A 23,716-nucleotide genomic window follows, 5' to 3' on the forward strand; every position below is an offset into this window, starting at 1 on the left:
CAGACCACCGGCAACAAGGTGGCCGAGGACCGGCGGCGGGCTGAGGTGTTCCGCGACAACCTCCGGTACGTGGACACGCACAACATGGAGGTGGACGCCGGGCTCCACGGCTTCCGCCTCGGCCTCACTCCCTTCGCCGACCTCACGCTGGAGGAGTTCCACGCGGGCGCCTTGGGTTCTGCCGCACCCGTAACGGCACGACGGAGGTGGAGAAGATCAGGGAGGGTACGTACGGGGTGGTGTACAAGGCGCTGAACAAGGGCACCAACGAGACGATCGCGCTCAAGAAGATCCGTCTCGAGCAGGAGGATGAGGGTGTCCCGTCCACCGCCATCCGCGAGATCTCGCTCCTCAAGGAGATGAACCACCCCAACATCGTCAGGTTCGCGACGGACGACGAGGATGATGATGCTGGTGCTCTGGACACCCAGTGAAGCAATGCTGTCACATTGATGCGGGATTTAGTTCACTACTAACAACATCCATTCATGATGATGCAGGTTGCACGATGTTGTCCACAGTGAGAAGCGCATATATCTTGTGTTCGAGTACCTGGATCTGGACCTCGAGAAGTTCATGGATTCATGTCCCGAGTTTGCAAAGAACCCCTCAATGATTAAGGTTAGAAACACTGAATTTAAATCTTTCTGCCCATTTGGGTTTCGTTTTCAATATACTGTATAGAGATAGGCTTGAACTTGAAGCATTCCCTTCATTGGTAACTACTACTAGGTTATCCAGTATATATGCTCTTGAAATCAAGTCTGACGATAGACCAATGCTAATGTCGTTAAGCTTGTTTTTTGCTGCTGAACTTCTGTCTATGAATACAACTAATTTCACTGTTGCTTCTGTTTTTTTGGCTAATGACTGCCAATTAGCTTGGTACCGTATGATAGCATTGTGGATATAACTGTTGCACTGTTGTTTTGTGTGTATCGTTACTCGTTAGAGCTTACTGCTGACACTGCATTTCATCCACTATTCTATTGAGTGAAATGAAGTAAACAAGTGAAATAAACTAAACAATATCATGAATGGTAGTGTTTCCTCCTACTTTTGCTTCTTTTTTTCTTTACGGCATTAGTAGAACCTACCTATCCTTGTTCCTGATGTGCATATTTATCTGGCACACACAAAAAAGAGATATTATCTGCTTGTACTGCATTTTGGAAATGTGATTGTTTTCTCCTTTCTCCAGTAATATCTCTACCAGATACTCCGCGGCTTGCTTACTGTCATTCTCATAGAGTTCTTCATCGAGATTTGAAATCTCAGAATCTATTGATAGATCGGCGTACTAATGCACTGAAGCTTGCAAACTTTGGTTTAGCCAGGGTATTTGGAATTCCTGTCCGTACATTTACTCATGAGGTAAATTTCTTGTGGTGTTTATTTTAGAAAGGAAGTTTGATGCCCTTGTAGGAAGCAAATTTATCTTATGTGGAGTTATCAAAACTTTGGTTCCCTGCAATTTTACATCCGTACAAGACAGATTATTTTTTCATATATTCTAATATATGTTGCAGTTACTCATCTTGTGTTTATGGAAGTATTTTTTCAGGTGGTGACATTATGGTACAGAGCTCCAGAAATTCTTCTGGGAGAAAGACAGTATTCCATGCCAGTTGATGTATGGTCTGTGTGATGTATCTTTGTAGAAATTGGGAACCAGAAGCCACTGTTCCCCGATGATTCTGAGATCGACGAACTATTTAAGATATTCAGGTTCCATCGCTATGCTGCTACTAAATTTATTATATTTGCATTTTGTAGACTGTTTGATTATGTTTTGGGTTTCCTACTTTCCTAGGTACTGCTGAAGGGTACTTGGTACACCAAATGAACAAAGTTGGCCAGGAGTCACCTCTTTGCCTGATTTCAAGTCGGCTTTCCCGAAGTGCCAGTCTCAGGTACGAGGCAATGACATCAGCATATTTTCCAAATCTCGGAGCTTATAATGCCATTGAAATGCTCTGTTTCAACCTTTAATGCAGGATCTTGCAGCAGTTGTCCCAAATCTTGAACCCACTGGTTTGGACCTTCTCTCTGTAAGTCGTTTGGATAATCGTTGACCATATAAATGTTAAAAATGTGGCATCATATGATTTTCTGTAGCCAATTTACGTATTTATTGCTCATGGTCAGAAAATGCTTCGGTACGAGCCAAGCAAAAGAATCACAGCCAGGCAGGCTCTTGAACATGACTACTTCAAGGACCTTGAGATGGTACAATGACCTGTGTTGTTCTTAGAGTTTGCATCTGTATGAGTTGAGGTTTGTTTCATTCCTTTTATGACCACCGATCTTTCTCTGTCTCCCTCTCTGATCTGCATTTTTGTCTTAGAGCTGGATAATTTGGAATGTGGTGTGTTTTGAGATGCATGTATTGGATAATGTCGAATAGATTACCACCCTGTTTTTCTCTACATCTCCACAGAAGTCTGATGCTGAATCTTTTTTAATGCTCCCTCTAGGCTCTAGCCTATGTAACATTGGTCCCTTAAATTTTATTATAATCAATTGTTTTTGTGCAACTTTTTAAGTAACAGTAATCATGTGATATTGCTCTTTGAGAATTTTCATATCCAGAAGTGTGAGAATCCTAACAACAATGAAATATTTCTGAGCAAATCTTCATATATTTCACTGCATTATGCATCCTTTGTCATGTTGGAAACTTATATGGCACCCTTTCAATGAATAATACCAAGGCAAGTATATTTTTTAACTGAATGATGCTTAGAGTAGCAACCAAATAGATTCCTGATGATTTTACTTATTTTGAAAAGATTTTTAACCCGTTGCAACGCACGGGCACTCAACTAGTAAGAATTTGAATAGTCTAATGATTTGAAATGATTATTCATATTCCCTTCGCATTTCATGTCTTTGTTTACATCCTTGCTTATTAAAATGATGAAGGTATGTCCTTCATGACCTTCGTCTGAAGATTATTATATCCTAAAGAAGATAATGTTCCGAAGGACGAAGGTCTTTAACCATTAACACTTATGTTGCCTTTTTCTTGATTCATAGCATTTAAGAACAAGTGACCAACAGCAACATTAATAATTTTTGTACTATGCTAAAGCCTTTTTTGCACAAGGTTGCGACAATTATCACAGTACCATTGTGTAGTCTATTATCCTAGAAGAAAGTGCCAAAAATATCAATGTGCCATCTATACGACTATACCTGCATCTAGTCCATTTGTACTTGAGCCCTATGTTGGCACGAATGGTCTTCACACTAGTACAATTTGGCTCTATACAAGCGGTAGGCTTTTTACATCACAGGCGGTTACATCAAGTTGGGTGATGAGCCGATCTTAAGCCGTGTATCGCGTCATAAGTCACCAACGCCAAATTCAACACCAATGCAACAGAAAGATAGTTCGATCATTCCATACCCCATGGTGCAGGAAAATATGACAACGACCTCCAAAAAAATCGTTGAAACAGTCATATCGCCTCTTGCGAAGGAACTCAACGAGGGGGACGTAGACAAAATTGTTCCTCAGAATGTCGACGTAAACATCAAAAAGGAAGCAAAGGTTGACACCAATGTTAAAGGGCCAACTATTTCAAAGAAAATTCATCAGCGAATCGCCACTGATGATGTCAAGAAACCGTTAGAATCAGTGTCACGCTACCTGCATAAATTGCGGAGAGTTATGACAAATCAATCAAAAGCAGAATCAGCATCTCATGGAGTAGGCACACAGTCCCAAATAGACAATTTCGAAGTATGAGAAGAAGATGGAATGATTCATACTCAAGAATCATTACGTCTTAAAACCAATATCTCGATATACAAGAAGGAGGATGTTCCTCCTAAATTTGTGAATGGGAGGCCGTTCTTGACGACAGTGCAACTTTCTAAGTTGTCGACTTCGGAGATTAGAATGCATGAGTGGTACATGGTGGCTAGCAACAAATACAAACTCGAGGACTTCACATTTGTTGTGCCAGAAGATGCATTTTGGAGCAAAGATAATATAGATCCTGTGCGGCATTTATTCTTTGACGATATCTGGTCGTTGTACCACCGACAAAGGATGGAAACCAACTACTTAACCCTCTTTTGCTTGTAAGTACCTCTAAACTTTCATATTTGTTAGTTTTGTACACGCACACATAAACGAGAGTCTAACGATTAACACTTTTACACGTAGGATGCAATACATGGATGATAAGAAGAAACAACTTAAGACAGGGTTTCTTGACCCGTTGATGATATCCCAAGCTCGCTACAAAGAAGTTGCTCGGAGACATGGAGAAGAATACAAAGACTTGGATGATGCTGAATTTGAGAAAGCCGTCAAACAGAATCAGAGAAAGAAAATGAAGGTAATGGCGGCATACATTGGACGAGCCATGTATAATCATGTACAACATGGCAAGGACTTAATAATAGCTCCGCACCACTTTAAGTAAGTTATCGACATGGTTTTGAACTATAAATTATGGCAATCGTGATCTTAACATGTGTTTTCGTCTATGTCTATATAGTGACCACTACATTTGTATCATGATCTTTCCAAAGGATGGTAAAGTCGTGGTCTTCGACTCACTGAGAATGGAAAAGGCTACGTATAATGACTTCTTGAAGATTTTAGAGAAGTATGATTATTATTGCACACTTGTACTTATTACAACTTAACAAATGTATTCTTAATCTCACAATGCTATTCTTATATGCAGTGCATACCGTTTTTATTGGAAAGATCTTGGCGGCGAACATCCAGAGGACAAGCCTAATTTGTCAATATCATTATTTCCATATGGTGACAAACAACCTCCTGGTACTGTCATGTGCGGTTATTATGTATGTGAATGGTGTCGTGTCATCTTCCATTACATGGTCAATCGTGAGGATGTAAGTTCGCTATCATTGTCTATGTTGCAATTTTTATGTTATATTGTTGCTCATCACATTACTCTTAGCACTGCTTGCTTTTTTGCTTTCATTGCAGGTTCCTAAATCCAAGATCAATGCTGAATGGTTAGAAAGAGATATGGTTTCCGTCGACGTGGCTAAGGTTGTAAAAGACTTGCTTTACTTTATGCGCCGTGAAGTTCTTCATCAACAAGGGCTATTCTACAATACAAATGGAAATTTGCAACAATTCCCAGAACTAAGTTTGTACACGATATCACACAGTGTTTAGGTCTTTAGTTAGGAACTTTAGATGTTTAGTTGTCTATGTAACTTTGAGATGTTTAGTTGTCTATGGAACTTGATATGTGTATAAATCTGTGTATGACGATGGAACTTGATATGTGGATGAATCTGTGTATGGAACCTGTTATGGAACTTGATATGTATAAATCTGTGTATGCAATCTGTGTGAATCTGTGTATAATCTGTGTATAATCTGTGTATTGAATCTGTGTTTGAAAATTCTGTATATGAATCTGTATATTGAAAATCGCCTGTGATTTATATTGTATGCAGTCGGACTTATATTAAAAACCGCCTGTGATGTGTGGCTAACACAAGCGGCTAGGATAAGAAACCGCCTGTGATGTGTGTCTATCACAGGCGGTTCCTTTGAACTGGACCGCCTGTAATGTGTGTCTATCACAGGCGGTTTTTGATTGTCCGCCTGTGATGTTGTTTTACATCACAGGCGGTGCACCACAAGCGGTTCCTGGAACCGCCTGTGTAGAGGCTAACCAAACCGCCTGTACAGAGGTTTGCTGTAGTAGTGTCATCACCTCTGGCTGGTTCAGGTACGCCTCCACGTAGTATTGAGCACAAGGATCATCCAAGTCCTGCAGCCACACAGACACCATGCAGTTGCTTGTGAGATCGAAAATGATCCTCATCACTGGCCTAGCCTGAGCTAGCTAAGAAGACGAACCGATCGACGGACGCAAGTGCCAGCAGATAGCTAGATATCCGATCTGTGCATGTACATACCATGCAGTTGGATCATGTGGGCTTGACTTTCTTGTCATGGCAGGTCATCGCGTAGATGTTGTACGCGTCGATGTTGCCGAGCTGGTTGTAGGCGACGTCCTTGGTCCCCGAGCAGAGCGGCGAGTTGTCCTCGGCGTTCTTGCAGCGCTGGCCGATGAGCGTGTGCGCCGTGTCTGACAGGAACGCGTGCTGCCACAAGTACTCGTACAGCGCGCTCTGCTCCGCCGCGAACTCCAGGATTGCGTTCCCGATCTGCATGGCATGCATATACGCAGCGCGAGCGCGCACACACTACATGATTATATGTTTATATACTCGCCCCATTATTTGTGTCGGCCGGTGAAGACAGCTACTTAGTAGTTACCGACCGCGATTCCCTTGAGGTTGACGGAGGCCATGTCCTTGGGCCGCGCGTTCTTGGCAGCGAGGATGGAGGCGGCAAGCTCCAGGACGTAGTGGCCAGCGTAGCTCTCGCCGGCGATGAAGAAGTCGCGGCCCTTGTACTCCGGGAAGCGGTCCAGCCACTTGAGCAGGAACTGGAGCGAGTCGTCTGCGGTCATGTTGTCGCCCATCACCTTGTACACGTCCGTGTTGGCGGCGTACGAGAAGCCCACGCCCACGGGGCTCTCTAGGTATAGCACGTTCGCCACTACATCATGATATCTTAATTATTTGCACAACTTCTTGTTAGGATTATCTTTTTTAGCACGTGTACAATTCTCAATCATTTATCATTCCGCAGGTAGACACTGACCTGTGTTTCAGGCGTATTTGAAATTGCAGAGGGTCTTGCTGTCCGTGTCCACGCGGAACGGGCCTATCTCCTGGAATGCTCCGATTCCAAACGAAGAGCAGCCAGGTCCTGCAAAAATGCACTCCATCCCATTAGTACCAGTGCCATCTACCTGGGGTGAATTTATAGTTGTAAATAAACGCGATCAATGCTATCCATTTCAATCTAGAAGAACCCATATGACTGCTGCAGTGCTGCTTCCCATCCAGCAGCCCAGAGAGAGAATAACGATATGGCAAATGCTGCCACATCAGAAAGAAGGTGTGATGCATCAGTTAAGATGGCAAGACTGTTTGCTTTGATGCCCCCGACCACTTCCACCATCATGAATATGATGCAAAGGATCACTGTGATTATAAGCTTCCTCATGGACGTGGATCTCTCCTTGGCATCTTTCGAGGAGTTACTGGAATCAGAGAAATCACAGGCAGTACACTTGCAGAATTTATTCCCTGCTGCAACAGAAGCTGATGCTGAGATGTCCATTTTCACTTCAGCAATATGAGAATGTAATGGATTATGCTTTTCCATCTGAAAGTAAGATAAAAAATAAAATTAATACACATCAACAAAGATGATAGATGCATAGCTGAAATGTCATACGGTCTAGGAAAATTTGTTATATACATTTCAGTTCTTGCTACAGCTGGTGTGGAAATTGAAGAGGCAGGCAATCTATTTGTGCCACTAAAGGAGCAAAACAGTAAGAAGAGTAGCACTGTCATGATAGTAAAAATCTCAAAACAAGCTAGAGTTCAATATTGAAAAATGTCAGTTCATGTATGGCCAAGGCAATTGCTTGCAAGGAAAACGGAACTCTTCAAGAAAGGTTCACACAAGAATGGTCCACAATAACACAATATGCAGATTGCTGAGTAGTTTGACAGAACTTAAACAGGTCAGCGTTGACACGTCACTCTGTATCCTGGCTGAATGAAAACAAGCAACCAATCAAACTACTATTGCATGTACATATGTTGGCTATTTGGGCCTGGTTCACTGATATGAGTGACTATGCTGAAGCAGGAAACCAATCATGTGCTTTGTGATCCAATGAAACATACAGTGGTAGCACATCCTTGTTGATCAAGTTCCAAGTAAGGGAACTGAGAAAATAACAGAACAGCAGGGGGAAAACAATCGTCTTTCTCTTCCCTCCCCCTTTTCTTTGTCTTCCTCTCCCTTTCCCACAAGTGACATCATCTCTAAGTGCAGACAAGTCACCCTGATTAGTAAATCCCACAAAACATTTTGCCATCCACATACAATAGCCTAAACCAGCCTAGAAGATTCAATCAAGTTTATGAAAAAAATGGGTAGAACTGTAGAAGATTCAATCAAGTGCATTTAAAAATGGACATAAACATAATATATGCACTCGACACAGCTACATTACACTATCCAAACAAAGCAAACCAAGTAAATCTCAAAAACAGATTCAAAGCAGAATCAAGGCCGATGAGAATATCTGCTGCCCCGAAAGCAAAAGCACAAAAAGCTAGATTCCTCGAGATAGGTATGGAAAATAAGATGAGGTACCAATGGAGTGAGACCGATGATTCCACAACCCAAGACTTGGAAGTTGGAACACAACTCAACTCAGCATAAACAAAGGATATGCAAGCAAACCAGTGGCCTCGTTTCGCTGGCAGCCAGGCCGCACGGTCGGCGCGACCGTGTCCTTCGCGGCCGCCGTCATCTGTGGCTACCTCGCCGCGGTGCTCGTCCTCCGCCGCCTCGTCTTACCCCGTCTCCCGGTGCTGTCTTCGCCGGCTCTCCGCGGGGCATCCGCCGCCCACAACGCTGTCCTGCTGACGCTCTCCGCCTACATGGCCGCCGGGTGCGCGCTCTCGACGGTCACAACAGCGTCGGCACCGCGGTGGGCGTGGCCCTTCTGCTTCCCACCGTGGGGCACCACGGAGGTGTCGGGGCCCATCTTCTTCTGGGCGCACGTGTTCTACCTCTCCAAAGTGTACGAGCTCGGTGACACGCTACTCATCTTGCTCGCCCACCGCGCTTCCAGATTTCCCTTAGGCCTGGCGCCGTCACCGAGGAAGAGGAACGTCTGGTCCAAGTGCTGGATGCGAAAGCCGTCGAAGCCAGCGCGCGTCATGTCGGCCTGGAGCGCGGCGCCATGCTTCCAGATGCGGTAGGTGTCGGAGGGCTCGATGCGGCCGATGAACGGGTTGACGGAGGATTTGAAGTGGAAGGAGATCTCCATGTAGAAGTTGCGGATGTGGGAGATCGGGAGGCGGAGAAGGAGGGGCGACAGATGGAGGAGGAGACATGAGGCGAAGGGATGCGGATTTTTCGACGTTGACTGCGCGGGGCTGGTGGGGCGCAGCTGTGAGCACGGGAGGCAGAACGTGCGCCACGGACGGCTGTGGACGCCTATGTTATATACTTAAGAAGTAGTACAGATTTGTTAGTAGACCCAAATATAATATCATCAACATAAATTTGGCATACAAACAAATCTTTTGCAACAATTTTAGTAAACAGTGTAGGATCGGCTTTTCCGACTTTGAAGCCATTAGTGATTAGAAAATCTCGCAGACATTCATACCATGCTCTTGGGGCTTGCTTGAGCTCATAAAGCGCCTTTGAGAGTTTATAAACATGGTTAGGGTACTCACTATCTTCAAAGTTGGGAGATTGCTCAACATAGACCTCTTCCTTGATTGGTCCATTGAGGAAGGCACTTTTCACGTCCATTTGGTAGAGCTTAAAGCCATGGTAAGTAGCATAGGCAAGTAATATACGAATTGACTCAAGCCTAGCTACAGGTGCATAAGTTTCATCGAAATCCAAACCTTCGACTTGTGAATAACCTTTGGCCACAAGTCGGGCTTTGTTTCTTGTCACCACACCATGCTCATCTTGCTTGTTGCGGAATACCCACTTGGTACCTACAACATTTTTATTAGGATGTGGAACTAAATGACATACCTCATTCCTCGTGAAGTTGTTGAGTTCCTCTTGCATTGCCAGCACCCAATCCAAATCTCTTAGTGCATCCTCTATCCTGTATGGCTCAATAGAGGAAACAAAAGAGTAATGTTCACAGAAATGAGCAACTCGAGATCTAGTGGTTACCCCTTGTGAATGTCACCAAGTATGGAGTTGACGGGGTGATCTTGTTGAATTGCTTGGTGGACTCTTGGGTGTGGCGGTCTTTGACCCTGTATTTCTTGCTCATCTTCCTTGTCTTTATCATCATCTCCCCCTTGATCATTGTCCTTTTCTTGAGGTGGCTCATCCTCTTGATATTCATCTTCATCATTTTGAGCCTGATCCTCGTCTTGAGTTGGTGGAGATGCTTGATTGGAAGATGACGGTTGATCTTGTGTTTGTGGAGGCTCTTCGGATTCCTTAGGACACACATTCCCAATGGACATGTTCCTTAGCACGACGCATGGAGCCTCTTCATCATCTAATTCATCAAGATCAACTTGCTCCACTTGGGAGCCATTAGTCTTATCAAACACAATGTCACAAGAAACTTCAACTAATCCAGTGGATTTGTTGAAGACTCTATATGCCCTTGTGTTTGAGTCATAACCAAGTAAAAAGCCTTCTACAACCTTAGGAGCAAATTTAGATTTTCTACCTCTTTTAATAAGAATAAAACATTTGCTTCCAAAGACTCTAAAATATGAGACATTGGGCTTTTTACCAGTGAGGAGTTCATATGATGTCTTCTTGAGGATTCGGTGAAGATATAACCGGTTGATGGAGTAGCAGGCGGTGTTAATCGCCTCGACCCAAAACCGGTCCGGTGTCTTGTATTCATCAAGCATGGTTCTTGCCATGTCCAATAGAGTTCTATTCTTCCTCTCCACTACACCATTTTGTTGAGGTGTGTAGGGAGAGAACTCATGCTTGATGCCCTCCTCCTCAAGAAATCCTTCTATTTGTGAATTCTTGAACTCCGTCCCATTGTCGCTTCTAATCTTTTTGATCATTAATCCGAACTCATTTTGAGCCCGTCTTAAGAATCCTTTTAAGGTCTCTTGGGTTTGTGATTTTTCCTGCAAAAAATACACTCAAGTGAAGCGAGAATAATCATCCACAATAACTAGACAGTACTTACTCCCGCCGGTGCTTATGTAAGCGATCGGGCCGAATAGATCCATGTGGAGTAGCTCGAGCGGTCTGTTAGTCATCATGATGTTTTTGTGTGGATGATGGGCTCCAACCTACTTTCCTGCTTGGCATGCACTACAAACCCTGTCTTTCTCAAAATGAACATTTGTTAGTCCTAAAATGTGCTCTCCCTTTAAAAGTTTGTGAAGATTCTTCATCCCAACATGAGCTAGTCGGCGATGCCAGAGCCAACGCATGTTAGTATTAGCAATTAAGCAAGTGTCTAGTTCAGCTTGATTAAAATCAACTAAGTATAGCTGACCCTCTAGCACTCCCTTAAAAGCTATTGAATCATCACTTCTTCTAAAGACAGTAACACCTATATCAGTAAAAAGAGAGTTGTAGCCCATTTTACATAATTGAGAAACATAAAGCAAGTTGTAATCTAAAGAATCTACGAGAAAAACATTGGAAATAGAATGGTCAGGTGATATAGCAATTTTACCCAAACCTTTGACCAAACCTTGATTTCCATCCCCGAATGTGATAGCTCGTTGGGGATCTTCATTTTTCTCATAGGAGGAGAACATCATTTTCTCCCCTGTCGTGTGGTTTGTGCACCCGCTATCGATTATCCAACTTAAACCACCGGATGCATAAACCTACAAAACAAATTTAGGCCTTGTTCTTAGGTACCCAAACAGTCTTGGGTCCTTTGACGTTAGAAACAAGCACCTTGGGTACCCAAACACAAGTCTTTGGACTCTTGTGTTTGCCCCCAACATATTTGGCAACTATTTTGCCTGATTTGTTAGTTAAAACAGATGAAGCATCAACAGTCTTAAAAGAAACATTATGCTCATTTGATGCAGCAGGAATTTTCTTTCTAGGCATTTTAACATGTGTGGTATGCCTAGAGCTAGAAGCCTCATTTTTATACATAAATGCATGATGAGAAACAGTATGAGGTTTCCTAGCATGAATTTTCCTAATTTTGTGTTCGGGATAGTTTGCAGGGTATAAAATATAGCCTTCATTATCCTAAACCATGGGAGCTTTGCCCTACACAAAGTTAGACAATCTCTTAGGGGCATTAAGCTTGATATTGCTCCCCTGTTAGAAACCAATGCCATCCTTAACGCCAGGGCGTCTCCCATTATAAAGTATACTACGAGAAAATTTAAAATTTTCATTTTCGAGCTCATGCTCGGCAATTTTAGCATCTAATTTAGCTATATGGTCATTTTGTTTCTTAATCATGGCAAGATGATCATCTATAGCTTCAACATTAATATCTCTACATCTAGAGCAAATGGAAACATGCTCAATAGTAGATGTAGAAGGTTTGCAAGTATTTAGTTCTTCTATTTTAGATTTTAATCTAGCATTCTCATCTCTAAGACAGGAAATAGAATCATTGCAAACATTCAATTTTTCAATCTTAGAAACTAAACTAGCATTTTCATTTCTAAGACTAGAAATTGAATCATGACACATGCTAAGCTCATTAGATAAATTTTCATATTTCTCTACTTCCTGAGCATAAGCATTTTTCAATTTAAAAAAGTTTTTGTTCTCTTTAATTAGGAAGTCCTCTTGGCTATCCAAGAGTTCATCCTTCTCATTAATTGCTTTAATTAATTCATTTAATTTTTCTTTTGGTCCATGCTAAGGTTGGCAAAAAGAGACATTAAATTATCTTCACTGTCACTAGAGCTACCCTCATCACTAGATATTGTATATTTAGTGTTGGCTCTAGAGTGTGCCTTTTTTTCTTGCCGTCCTTAGCCATGAGACACTTGTGGCCGACGTTGGGGAAGAAGAGGCCCTTGTTGACAGCGACATTGGCGGCGTCCTCGTCGGAGGAGGAGTCGGTGGAGCTCTCATCCGAGTCCCATTCCCGACATATGTGGGCATCACCGTCCTTCTTCTTGTAGTACCTCTTCTTTTCCTTCTTCTTCCCCTTATTGTCTTTGTCCCTGTCACTTTCACTAGACATTGGACATTTAGCAATAAAGTGACCGGACATACCACACCAGTAGCACACCTGCTTGGAGTGGGACTTGTAGTTCTTCCCCCTCCTTTGTTTGAGGATTTGGCGGAAGCTCTTGATGATGAGCGCCATCTCCTCGTTGTCAAGCTTGGAGGCGTCGATTGGAAGCCTACTTGATGTAGACTCCTCCTTCTCTTCTTTCGTCGCTTTGAATGCGATGGGTTGCACCTCGAGTGTGGAGGTGGTGCCTTGCTCCAAGTTGACAATGTGTTTGGAGTCTTTGATCATAAGTTCAAAGCTCACAAACTTGCCAATTACTTCCTCGAGAGACATATGTTTATATCTATGGTCTCCGCGGATTAGTTGCACTTGAGTGGGATTACGAAAAACAAGTGATCTTAGAATAACCTTGACCATTTCATGGTCATGCCACTTGGTGCTCCCGAGGTTGCGCACTTGGTTCACCATGGTTTTTAGCCGGTTGTACATTGCTTGCGGCTCTTCTCCTTTGTTGAGGACGAATCGACCGAGCTCCCCCTCGATCGTCTCCCGCTTGGTGATTTTAGTCACCTCGTCCCCTTCGTGCGCGGTCTTGAGGACGTCCCAAATCTCTTTGGCGCTTTTTAACCCTTGCACCTTGTTATACTCCTCTCGACACAAGGAAGCGAGAAGTATAGACATGGCTTGGGAGTTAAAGTGCCTAATTTGGGCGGCCTCGTCCGAGTCGTAGTCCTTGTCCCCTACCTGTGGTACCTGCGCTCCAAATTCAACTATGTCCCATATGCTTTCGTGGAGTGAGGTTAGATGATGCCTCATTTTATCACTCCACATAAAATAATATTCACCATCAAATTATGGTGGTTTGCCTAAGGGAACGGAAAGTAATGGAGCACGCTTTGAAATATGAGGATAGCGTAGGGGCATCTTACTATACTTCTTGCGCTCATGGAGCTTAGAAGCGACGGACGAGTCGGAGCTTGATGATGTGGAGGGTGACGAAGAGTCGGTCTCGTAGTAGACCACCTTCTTCATCTTCTTCTTCTTGTCACCCTTCCGATGCGTCTTGGTGGAGGAAGAGGATTCCTCCTTATGCTTGTGGCCGGACTCCCTTGAAAGGGTTCTCCCTGAGCTTGCGGGCGTGTCGCCGATCACAATCTCCCTCTTGGCGTGATCTCCCGACATCACTTCGAGTTGTTAGACTCTTAATGAAGAACCGGTGTAACACCCCTGGTGTTACTGTCACTAAAACTTGAGCATAACATCATGAGCATTAGCATATCATGTGCTTGTTACACTTAGAATGCATTCACTAGGCAAAAATTTCAAACAAGTTGTATTAATGTGACTGGTCATGGGTGAAACCCTAGGGTAGGGTACTTAACCCTAAACTGGGCTTAGGAGTGTCAATAAAGCCTAAATGAGAGAAAACTTCAAAACTCATTAGAATTGGTCATGAGATATCACCATTAATGGACTTGAGTGGCATTCAAACCCTAGAAGTGCCAGAAACCCTAAAAAGACCACTGAAAACCCTGAGTTGAAACCCTAGGGGGTTATATGTAAATTTTGCACACTTTTGGACCCAAGTGCAAAAACCAAGGTATTAGGGTACCTCAAATCATATGGTTCACATATTTGAGGATTCGCAACTTAAACCATGTGATTTGGGCTTATTTGCAAAAAAGCCACTCTACCCCTCTCATGTGACTAAGTCTGAAAATCAGTGAACATGGCTAACTTTGGAGCTCTGTAGTTCTAAAAATACAAAGAATTTGCCTAGGGTCAACACATCAAAAGTCTAGATCTATAATAGGAGAACAACTTTGATTAAGTAACTAAGCTTTGATCACATACAAAGTTTGGAGAAAAATAAGCTCAAAGTTGTGCTGTCAGTCACTCTACTGACTGAATTTTGGTCACCAGTGACATTGGCCAGACTTTTGGGTCAAATTAGAGTAAGATCTATTGCTTGATTGAGGGTAGTTGCTATAGCAGAATTGTAGCTGGTATGAAGGGCTACAAGTTTGCTACAGATGTATTGGCAAGTTGTTGCACAAAAAATCAAGATCTAGACATTGCAATTCGGTCTGTCAGGCGCTCTTAATCGGGTTTCAATGGTACAGTGACCAGATTAGAACGCCAGCTCAGAGAACTCACCATCGACGACCGTGTGCCCATATTCGCACCCGCCGTGGTGATTCGTGCTCGGTGTAGTTGGATAACGCAGAGGGGTAAGGAAATATCGCGCCATGGATTAACTCCGGCCACTATTCTACTCCGGCCGCCATACCCGCCTGAGTCACAGCCGCTGTGGATAGGTTCGCCAGAGTTAGCCACCTTGCGACCTTGCGCCATGTGCCCTGGCATCTTACCACGTCGCTGTAGCTCACGTTATGCATATCAGGTGATCGCCGGTGAGCTCGCCACGGTGAAAGCCACTAATCGCTTACGCCAGTGCATCCCCTTCCCTCCGATCGCCACCGCGCAATCACAAATTCATGGGCCACCGCTCAAGGGCCCTATAAATTGAGCACACCCTCGACTCCGCTATGTAATTGCACACTCAACACACCCACTCGTGCCTCCAATTACTCACCAGAGCCCCCGAATCGCTTAGTTCCCCCAAATCAGTTTTCTGCCACCGTGAACAAGCTCTCACCGTGGTCAGTGCACTTCAGGTCCAATCTTGCCCTCTGCTCTCTTGTTTTAGCACTCTTACATGCCACTGATGCTTCTCGACCCATTCAATTAAGCTAGACCGTGCTAGATCGCCGGGAACACTTCTGTTCATCCGTAGTTTGCACTGTCTCCGTGGACAGGGCGATTTAGGGCTCAGATTGTGCAATTGAGCGAGGGGAAATGATTATTAGGTGTTGAATTAGGTGACAGCCAAGTTAGGGAACCGGCCATTGCTTATCTTGGCCGGTACAGGTTCGTCGGAGCTCGGTTCATCGCCATTCACCGTCGAGGACTGCGGGCTGTGAAGAAATAGAAGCGCGAGAGCTTAATTGCAAACGTTAGTGACCCAGTCAAATAGTGCGCATGATTCTTCCCTAGTTATTCGAACCCCTAAGGGCTTTGGTGCAAAATCGCCGCGCGGGCGTGCGCACGCGGGCGTGTTTACCTGTTCTCGGGTTGTCTTGGGCCAGTTTCGGCCCAGTACTATTCATGTTTTTCCTTTTTCTTTTTCTACCCGGATTAGAGAATTCATAGAAAATTGAAGAAAAATGCTAAAAATGCAAGACCAATTTTGCTAGGTTCCTAATTTTCTATAGTATTTAGTAAAAATAGTAGCATGATGTTTAGTTCAAATAGGGAATTATGGGGTATTTAAAATAGCCAAAACTTATACTCCTAGAATTTTAGAAATTGATTAATAACTCCAAAAATCCCTAAACTTTTTAGATAAGCTTTAAATATTATTTAGAAGCCTTGGGTAAAGTTTGGCATGATTTGGACAATGTTTGGTACCTAAACCCCAAAACCCTAATCTTCTAGTGATGTCTGCCCTAGGAACTTCAGTTCTGACTCCAAAAACCTTAGTTTCCTGGAGTCCCATGAAGAAAAATTGTATTCAAGACCTAAGGTAATATACTTTTATTATCTTTGCATTTTCATAAGCATTACATGAGCATTCATGGTTATATATGTGATATATATACAAAACGAAGAAGAAGTAGAAGTTGAAGAAGAAAGAGCTACACCACCACCACCTGAAGACCCACCGGCCGGGAACTGCTTTTATTTTGACATTTGTGGAGCAGAGCCCGACTCCCCTATAACACAAGGCAAGCCCCGGTGCATTTGCCACCTCCTTGATATTTTTAAATCTTTCCCACTTGCGTGATGCATTAGGTAATAGGAGTTGTGTGCTAAACAAATTGATGTGTTTCCTTCCTTGAGAATCTGATTACCTTTCCTTGATCCCCTGTTTTATAAAAAAGGTTTTTCTTATGCTTAGTCCTGCTCTAGAAAAACAAAATGTTTTGTTTTGACAAAAGATGATGCTTCAAGTGGGATGGGATGTTTTCAAAATAAAACTTGATGGTGGATCCATCATGGCCATGATGGGTTCAACATCGGATAAGATGTACCTCTGTCAGGTACCAAACTTTCGGTTAAAATGATAAAGATGAGACCGGGCGGGTGACTTGCACGAGAAGAGAGTCTCGGTGTAGTGTCTCCGTCTAAGTTGATTAAGGACCGTCTCGATGTAGGCTTGATGATCGAGAACCTTTTAACTGGTCACATGCCTCCTCATGGGTAAGCTTTGCCTTGGGCAGACTAATACTAGAATAAGATAACACACAATGGGAGTGGAGAGATGGCGAGAGTAGCGTGTACCCTCCGTGGCAAGAGGCTGTATGGTGGTGTATTTGTGCTCTCGGTTGGCGTGAACCTGATTTGGTCTTAAGAAACCCGGTGGCAAGTTGACACATGCAAGGGTTAAGTACTACATATGTCGTGTGATCGGAGATCCCCAGCTGGGTATTAATCAATTCGGATCACCGTTACTTCTCGGACATGAAGACTTGGTCACTGACCTACACGTAGCAATCCAGTGAACTAAAGGGATGATGAAAAGACGGCTAGTATAGGCCAAGTGCTTGAACTAGGGTAGAAAGAACTCTAGATTCAGGTAATAACTTATCCTGCTAATAAAACTGGATTTTTAAGGATCCACTATTAGTAAGCATTTTTTGTAAACAGAGTCTTGATTATTGATTAAGCCTAACCTTGACTCCCTCAAGCCAGCATATCGTTGAGAGCCTTTTTTTTGACGGGTAAGACTTGCGAAAGTACACTCCGTACTCAGGGTTTTCGAACCCATGTTGTTGTAGGTGAGGAAGCAGCAAATTTTTGTTGCTTTTGTTCTAAGGTGGTGCCTAAGGAAGAAAGCCAGAATTGAAGCCTGGGGAGGAAGGATCCTCCTTTAAAAACTTTTGTTTACTGTTAATCGGGAGGGGTTTTTTCCTCCCAGGGTTGTAATAATATTACTCCAGCACTCTTATATTTTACTGGTCTGTAATAATAATACTCTTTCTATACTTTAATATAAAATAAGTTGTTGTAACTGCTTCTGCATATTCGTTCCTCCAATGTGTTGTAATATCTGCGAGACGGGTGAAACGCTCTTGGGAAAGGTAAGGAATACATATACCGAAGTTGTCAAGTGGTTAGGTGCATCTACAGGGTTGTCCGAAGTCTATTGGACAAGGACAACTGTAGGTGGGCCTAATGACTTGGGAGGTTCTGTCACATGGACTATTGGCTGGGGTGTTTGGATGTCTTTAGCTAAAAGCAACTAATATCTGAATTATTAGCTGGGTTGTTTTGATGTCTCCAGCTAATTTTAGTAGCTAACTATTAGCTCTAGTGCATTTAAACAGGGCCTATGTAGTCTTAGGTCTCATCTTGGTAAGCTCTATTAGTGATAAACCAATTTCCAAGTCTTCATTTTGTTCCTTAATTAGCTCTATTATAAATTTAAATTTGAGATGATATATTTCTTATGTTATAGATCTTTAGCTCATTTTCCCTAGCCATCGGCTAGGAGCATGATACAGCTGTTTCGTTCCACGTAATAATGGGTCAATTGAATAGTGTCGGTGTTTATGGCCCAATTGCGCACCACGAGGTTCCCACATGATGCTTTTGAGCAGGACGACATCGTTGACTGTGACTCAATGGTACATGCAGATGCACGTCAGATCACATAAAGGTTTATATAGGTTTGAGCCACTAGAATGCGTAACACTCTACTTCCTGTCGAGGCTGAGTATTTGAGTTTCACTAGTGTACACGGGTTACAGATAAAGTGTGGGCAGTGGAGGGCAAGTTCTCCTACTGATCTAGTGGTGTCGAGGTTGTTATGAAAAGGCTAATGAGCTATGAGGTGGTGATGGGATGTGACAAGATGAGATGTTTTGTAGGGGGTACCCCCTAGGCCTTATGTAGATGACCAGAGGGTTATCCCTTTAAAAGTCGTGATCACAATCTAACTCTACCTGAATCATATTTGTTGGGGTGAACGCTGACTGCCCCTCGCCCGGTTCTTTTATAACGAGAACGGGATAAATCATGATGGAGGGAAAGTGAAGTCTACTCCAAACAAGCAAAGGCCCTAAGACGGGGGAGTGTATAGGACAGGTGAATACTTTGTCGGTTCCTGGTGTGATCAGGAATGGCGAAAGCCTCGCTGACTTTCGAAAACCCTACGCACGCAACACGAAGGCTACTGTCACTACATACGCGTGTTATTAAAGTGGACCCGTGTGGCATCTCTCTGGGTCGCCTGGCCCCACTTGTAAGCCACAACGTGGGTAGGATTAATGGTGTGTCCATCCGTGTTGTACTTAATTATACTGTAATGACCTATAATAACCCTTGAAGGGCAATATTCTAGGAATAACGTAGGTAATCAGGGACATAACTGTGTTTACCAAGGGAAGACTGTTCCCTGGTTACTTATAAATACCCCCATCTTGTACCCTGAGGGGGAGGCTAAAAACACTGTTGCCCTAATCCACCGTGTTCTTAAGCATCAAAACAATCACGTTCTCTCACTGTTTGTATTCGCTCGGCCACGTGTTAGTGAGTTCTAACATTTGGCGCCCACCGTTTATGCTCCGAAAATTCATTCACGCGATGGCTCCCAAGAAAGCGACTTCGAAGGCCACCACCTCCATCGACGACGCAGCGAAGGCGGCCCTTCTCACTGAGAAGAACGACAAAGCAACCCTCATTGATGACGTCCCTCATGAGGCCCTCGAGGATGAGGCAATCAACAGCAAGCGACATCGCCAAGAGAATCCGCCCACCCTAGAGGGCACTTTTTGCACATGCAGCTCTGAGGGACTACCTCGGGCACCTCTACCAGGCTTCACCTCCCAGAGGCTGACGACATCATCGAAGACGACGAAGTCCTAGGCATCTTAGTCGAGGACCAACTCAAGTTGTGATCCCTTCGCATCAAGAACAACCACCTATAGAAGCAGAAGGAAATACTCATAGCCAAGCGCTAATGCATCACCATGCAGGCCAAGGTAAGGCAGATGGTACTAGATGAGGAACAGAAGGCAAAGTACTGGAACAACAAATAGCAGATATGAAGACGAAGACCCCCACCAGCTGCAACAAAACCCTCTCCACATACCAGTACTGGCCCTAGCTACTTTCCATGGACTAAACTACATTGATGAGCGAAGCCCCCTCGCTCCACTGCTCCAAACCTCACCTTGGCCTAACAATTTCAGTGCAGGTACCTACCCCAAGAACAACGGTAGTACCGACCCAGCACAATACATCATGAGCTACCAAGTTACGGTCGCATCATCCAGAGGAGATGACGCCACCATGGCTAAATCCTTCATCATAGCCCTTGAATGCCCAGGCCTCACATAGTATACAAGACTACCACCTTTATCAATTGACGCATGGAAAACACTTCGCGATAAGTTCTTGTTAAATTTTCAAGGGTATAGGCGAGACATACATGCCCTGGTGGAATTATCACTCTGCAGGCAGCAGGAGAAAGAAACTCTTCGGGAGTACTATAAGAAATTCCTCCTCTTGAAGTCACAATTGCCTTCAGTCGATGACCACATAGCCATTCATTACACAATCAGTGGTCTTCATGCCTATATAGCCACTGCATAAGAGATCCACCCAAAAACTTGCAAGATTTATATCAGCTATTCGAAAAGTACGCCCGGTCCAAAGAGCTCCACCAAAGGAAAATTGAGTCACAGCGAAAGCCCAAGGACACTCCGCAGTCCAGCAGGACATGGGTTAGGCCCTCGCAATCGAACTCAAGTCGGCAAAACCGTACCCAGTCCCAGGTGCACAACATCGCCAATCAGCAGCAGACTGGGGACACCACTCGTCGTCATGAATACCCTCCGCAGCAGTCCCGTGGTGGTAACACAACCAGAGGCAGGGGTAGAGGTCGAGGCCCATAGGAGCGAAGGTTCTATTGTCTTTTCCATGGCGAAGCCTCAGCACACCCAATCAGGGACTGCCCTGAAACCAAAGCCACAAAGAATCGAATGGCTAGAAACCAACTGGCTGACAACCAAAGAGTTGTCACCCACACCTACCATCCTCAACAGTACAACCAACACCAATTCCACAATGAACATTAGCACCCTCACCAGCAAAACCACAACATATACCAGCAACACCAAGAGATCCTAGCTCTACCGCCTCCACCACCACCACATCACCCAAATCAATCGTTACCACCACCACCAGCCCCGAAACAAGAGGACTTCGCCGATCAACCCTTTCGAGGGGTCATCCACATGATTACCAGAGGATCCAGCTCTGAGTTCGACACAAAATGACAGAAGAAAGACCATTATCGAAGGGTCAATCACGTAGCCCTAACTTGGCAGTCGTTCAAACAAAGTGGTCCCATATACCACTCACCTTCGATGCCAGAGACATCGATCTCCGAAGTGCACCCCATGTCGATGCTATGGTGATAAACTACCGAGTAGCAGGATGGGATCTGCACAAGGTACTCGTCGATAATGGCAGTCAAGTAGACTTCATTTTCTTGCACGCCTTCGATCGCATGGGCATAAGCCACAGTCTACTCAAGCCAACAGATAACACTCTTTATGGCTTTGGAGGGAAAGGAACCTTCCCAATTGGCAAAATCGAGCTACCACTTTAATTCGGCGCTGCGCTGAATGTGCAAAGTGAGCAGGTCACCTTCGACATAGTCGGCATGGTCTATCCCTACAACACCATCATGGGGCAAGGATCCATCAATAAATTCGAGGTAGCAATTCACGAGTTGTACCTATGCATGAAAATCATAGGGCCCCAGGGTGCAATCACCATATATGGAGAGCAACAGGTAGCCAGGAACATAGAAAGAGACTTCATCCTTGGCCAGCGCAATGTGCATTGTCTCACAACAAAATGCGAAGACCCCAGCAGCCCTCACGCAAACCAAGGCAAAAAGATCAATGCACAATTACAGAGTAATGAGGGAGTCAAAACAGTCCCCCTGGACCCTGTCACCCCCAAACAAACAGTTCTAGTTAGCGAAGACCTTCTGCCAATAGAAGAAGAAAGGCTTCTCTCTTGTCTCAACAACAACAAGGATGTCTTCGCGTCGTCCACCCTAGACCTTGTCGGCGTCAGCCACACCATCATTGAACACAGCTTGGGCATTGATCCCACCGTGCACCCCAAGAAACAAAAGCTACGAAAAATGTCTGATGAAAAAACCGAAGCAGCAAAGGCAGAAGTCGATCGCTTACTGGAAGCAAAATTCATCGAACTAATTGCTTATTCTACCTGACTCGCCAATGTTGTCATGGTGCAAAAGAAAAATGGAAAATGGAGAATGTGCATCAACTTCACCAATCTCAACAAAGCCTGTCCAAAGGATAACTTTCCTTTACCAAGAATTGACAAATTCGTCGATTCCGCAGCCAGATTCGAAGTGATGTCTCTACTATATTGTTTTTCAGGCTATCATCAAATCTACATGAAATAGGAAAACAAGGCCAAAACAAGTTTCATCATGCCCTTGTGAAAATGCCCGAAGGCCTCAAAAATATCGGGTCAACATTTTCACGGCTCACTAAAAGCATTCTCGAAGGTCAGATGGGCCGCAACGTTTTCACATATGTTGATGACATAGTCGTTGCAAGCAAAAACAAAGAAGACCATCTTTCCGACCTCACAGAAACATCCACCAACATGCATGAAGCCAGACTGTGCTTGAACCCGGAGAAGTGCATATTTGGAGTCCGACAAGGCAAAATACTCAGTTACCTTGTATCCCATAGAGGCATTGAAGCAAACCCAAGCAAGATACGGTTAACAGGAAGACTAGCAGCACTGAACAGATTTATTTCATGGTCCGCTGAGTGAAGCCTTCCATTCCTGAAAACGTTGCGTGGAGCCAAGGAATTCAACTGGGGCCAAGAGCAAGCTGCAGCCTTCGAGTCCTTAAAGAAGTATTTATCTGATTTAGCGGCACTAACCAGCCTAGATCCCGCACTACCCCTACTGCTCTACATTACAGCATCACCCAGCGCAGTCAGCGCATCCCTAGTACAAGAAAGGTGCAAAGAAGGCAAGACCCACCAATGTCCAGTATACTTTGTCTCCGAGGTATTCACCAGCTCTAGTTCAACATGACAGAGCTAGAGAAGATTTCCTGCGCGGTCATCATGGCTTCACGCAAGCTAAGGCACTACTTCGAGGCGTACAAAGTAAGGGTCACCACGGATCAAGGTCTGGGAGACCTATTTAGAAATCTCAAGGCATCTGCCAGAATAGCCAAATGGGCAGCCGAATTCCCTGGGTACAATGTCACTTTCGAGCTGAGGACAACAATCAAATCCCAGGTCTTGGCAGATTTTATAGTGATTGTATAGGGCTTTCGGAGTGTCACACCCAAATTTAAGGGATAAAGACGGGTGCGTCTCATATGTGCGCCAAAGAAGAACATCACATATAATGACAAAGTGTATAGAGATAAATGTCATAATCATTATTACATAGTGGAAGAGTCTTACAAAAATAAATGATAACAATAAAACGAACTAAATAATTATTCATTGGCACCATCAAGGTGACTGGGAGATGCCGCCTAGATTAGCTCATACTCCGTATTGTAGGCCTCCTCCTGGACCACCTATTCTTCTCCTGTGGGGGGTTTATATATCGCAAGGGTGAGCTCACAAAAGATCATAGCTCAACAAGTTGTGGGGAATAATGTGCATGAACTCACCAAAGGTGGGAGTTCATGTGGAGTGTAAGGCTGATCAACAAATAATGGTTAAAGCTGAGCATTGCTTTTAATAAGTTGGTCAAATTTTATTAGTAGTTACTACATGTAAGTATATACCAAACCAGAGTAATAATAAATCAAAATTGATAATAAACCA

General features: G+C 44.0%; 1 protein-coding gene and 1 pseudogene across 1 annotated transcript; one reads left to right on the forward strand and one right to left on the reverse strand.

Moving 5' to 3' along the window:
- The first annotated feature begins 84 nt into the window (after positions 1-84).
- Positions 85-2,632, forward strand: LOC103628436 (cell division control protein 2 homolog). The gene is given in 9 exon segments (XM_020538081.3): positions 85-189; positions 216-430; positions 501-621; positions 1,202-1,226; positions 1,229-1,374; positions 1,565-1,728; positions 1,826-1,913; positions 1,998-2,051; positions 2,149-2,632. Coding segments are annotated over 9 exon segments (1,008 nt in total). The 3' UTR covers positions 2,239-2,632.
- Positions 2,633-3,122: 490 nt separating this feature from the next.
- LOC103628437 (serine carboxypeptidase 1-like) lies at positions 3,123-7,246 on the reverse strand (annotated as a pseudogene).
- Positions 7,247-23,716: the final 16,470 nt, after the last annotated feature.

Source organism: Zea mays, chromosome 5 (genome assembly GCF_902167145.1).
Source record: "Zea mays cultivar B73 chromosome 5, Zm-B73-REFERENCE-NAM-5.0, whole genome shotgun sequence".
Lineage (NCBI taxonomy): Eukaryota > Viridiplantae > Streptophyta > Magnoliopsida > Poales > Poaceae > Zea > Zea mays.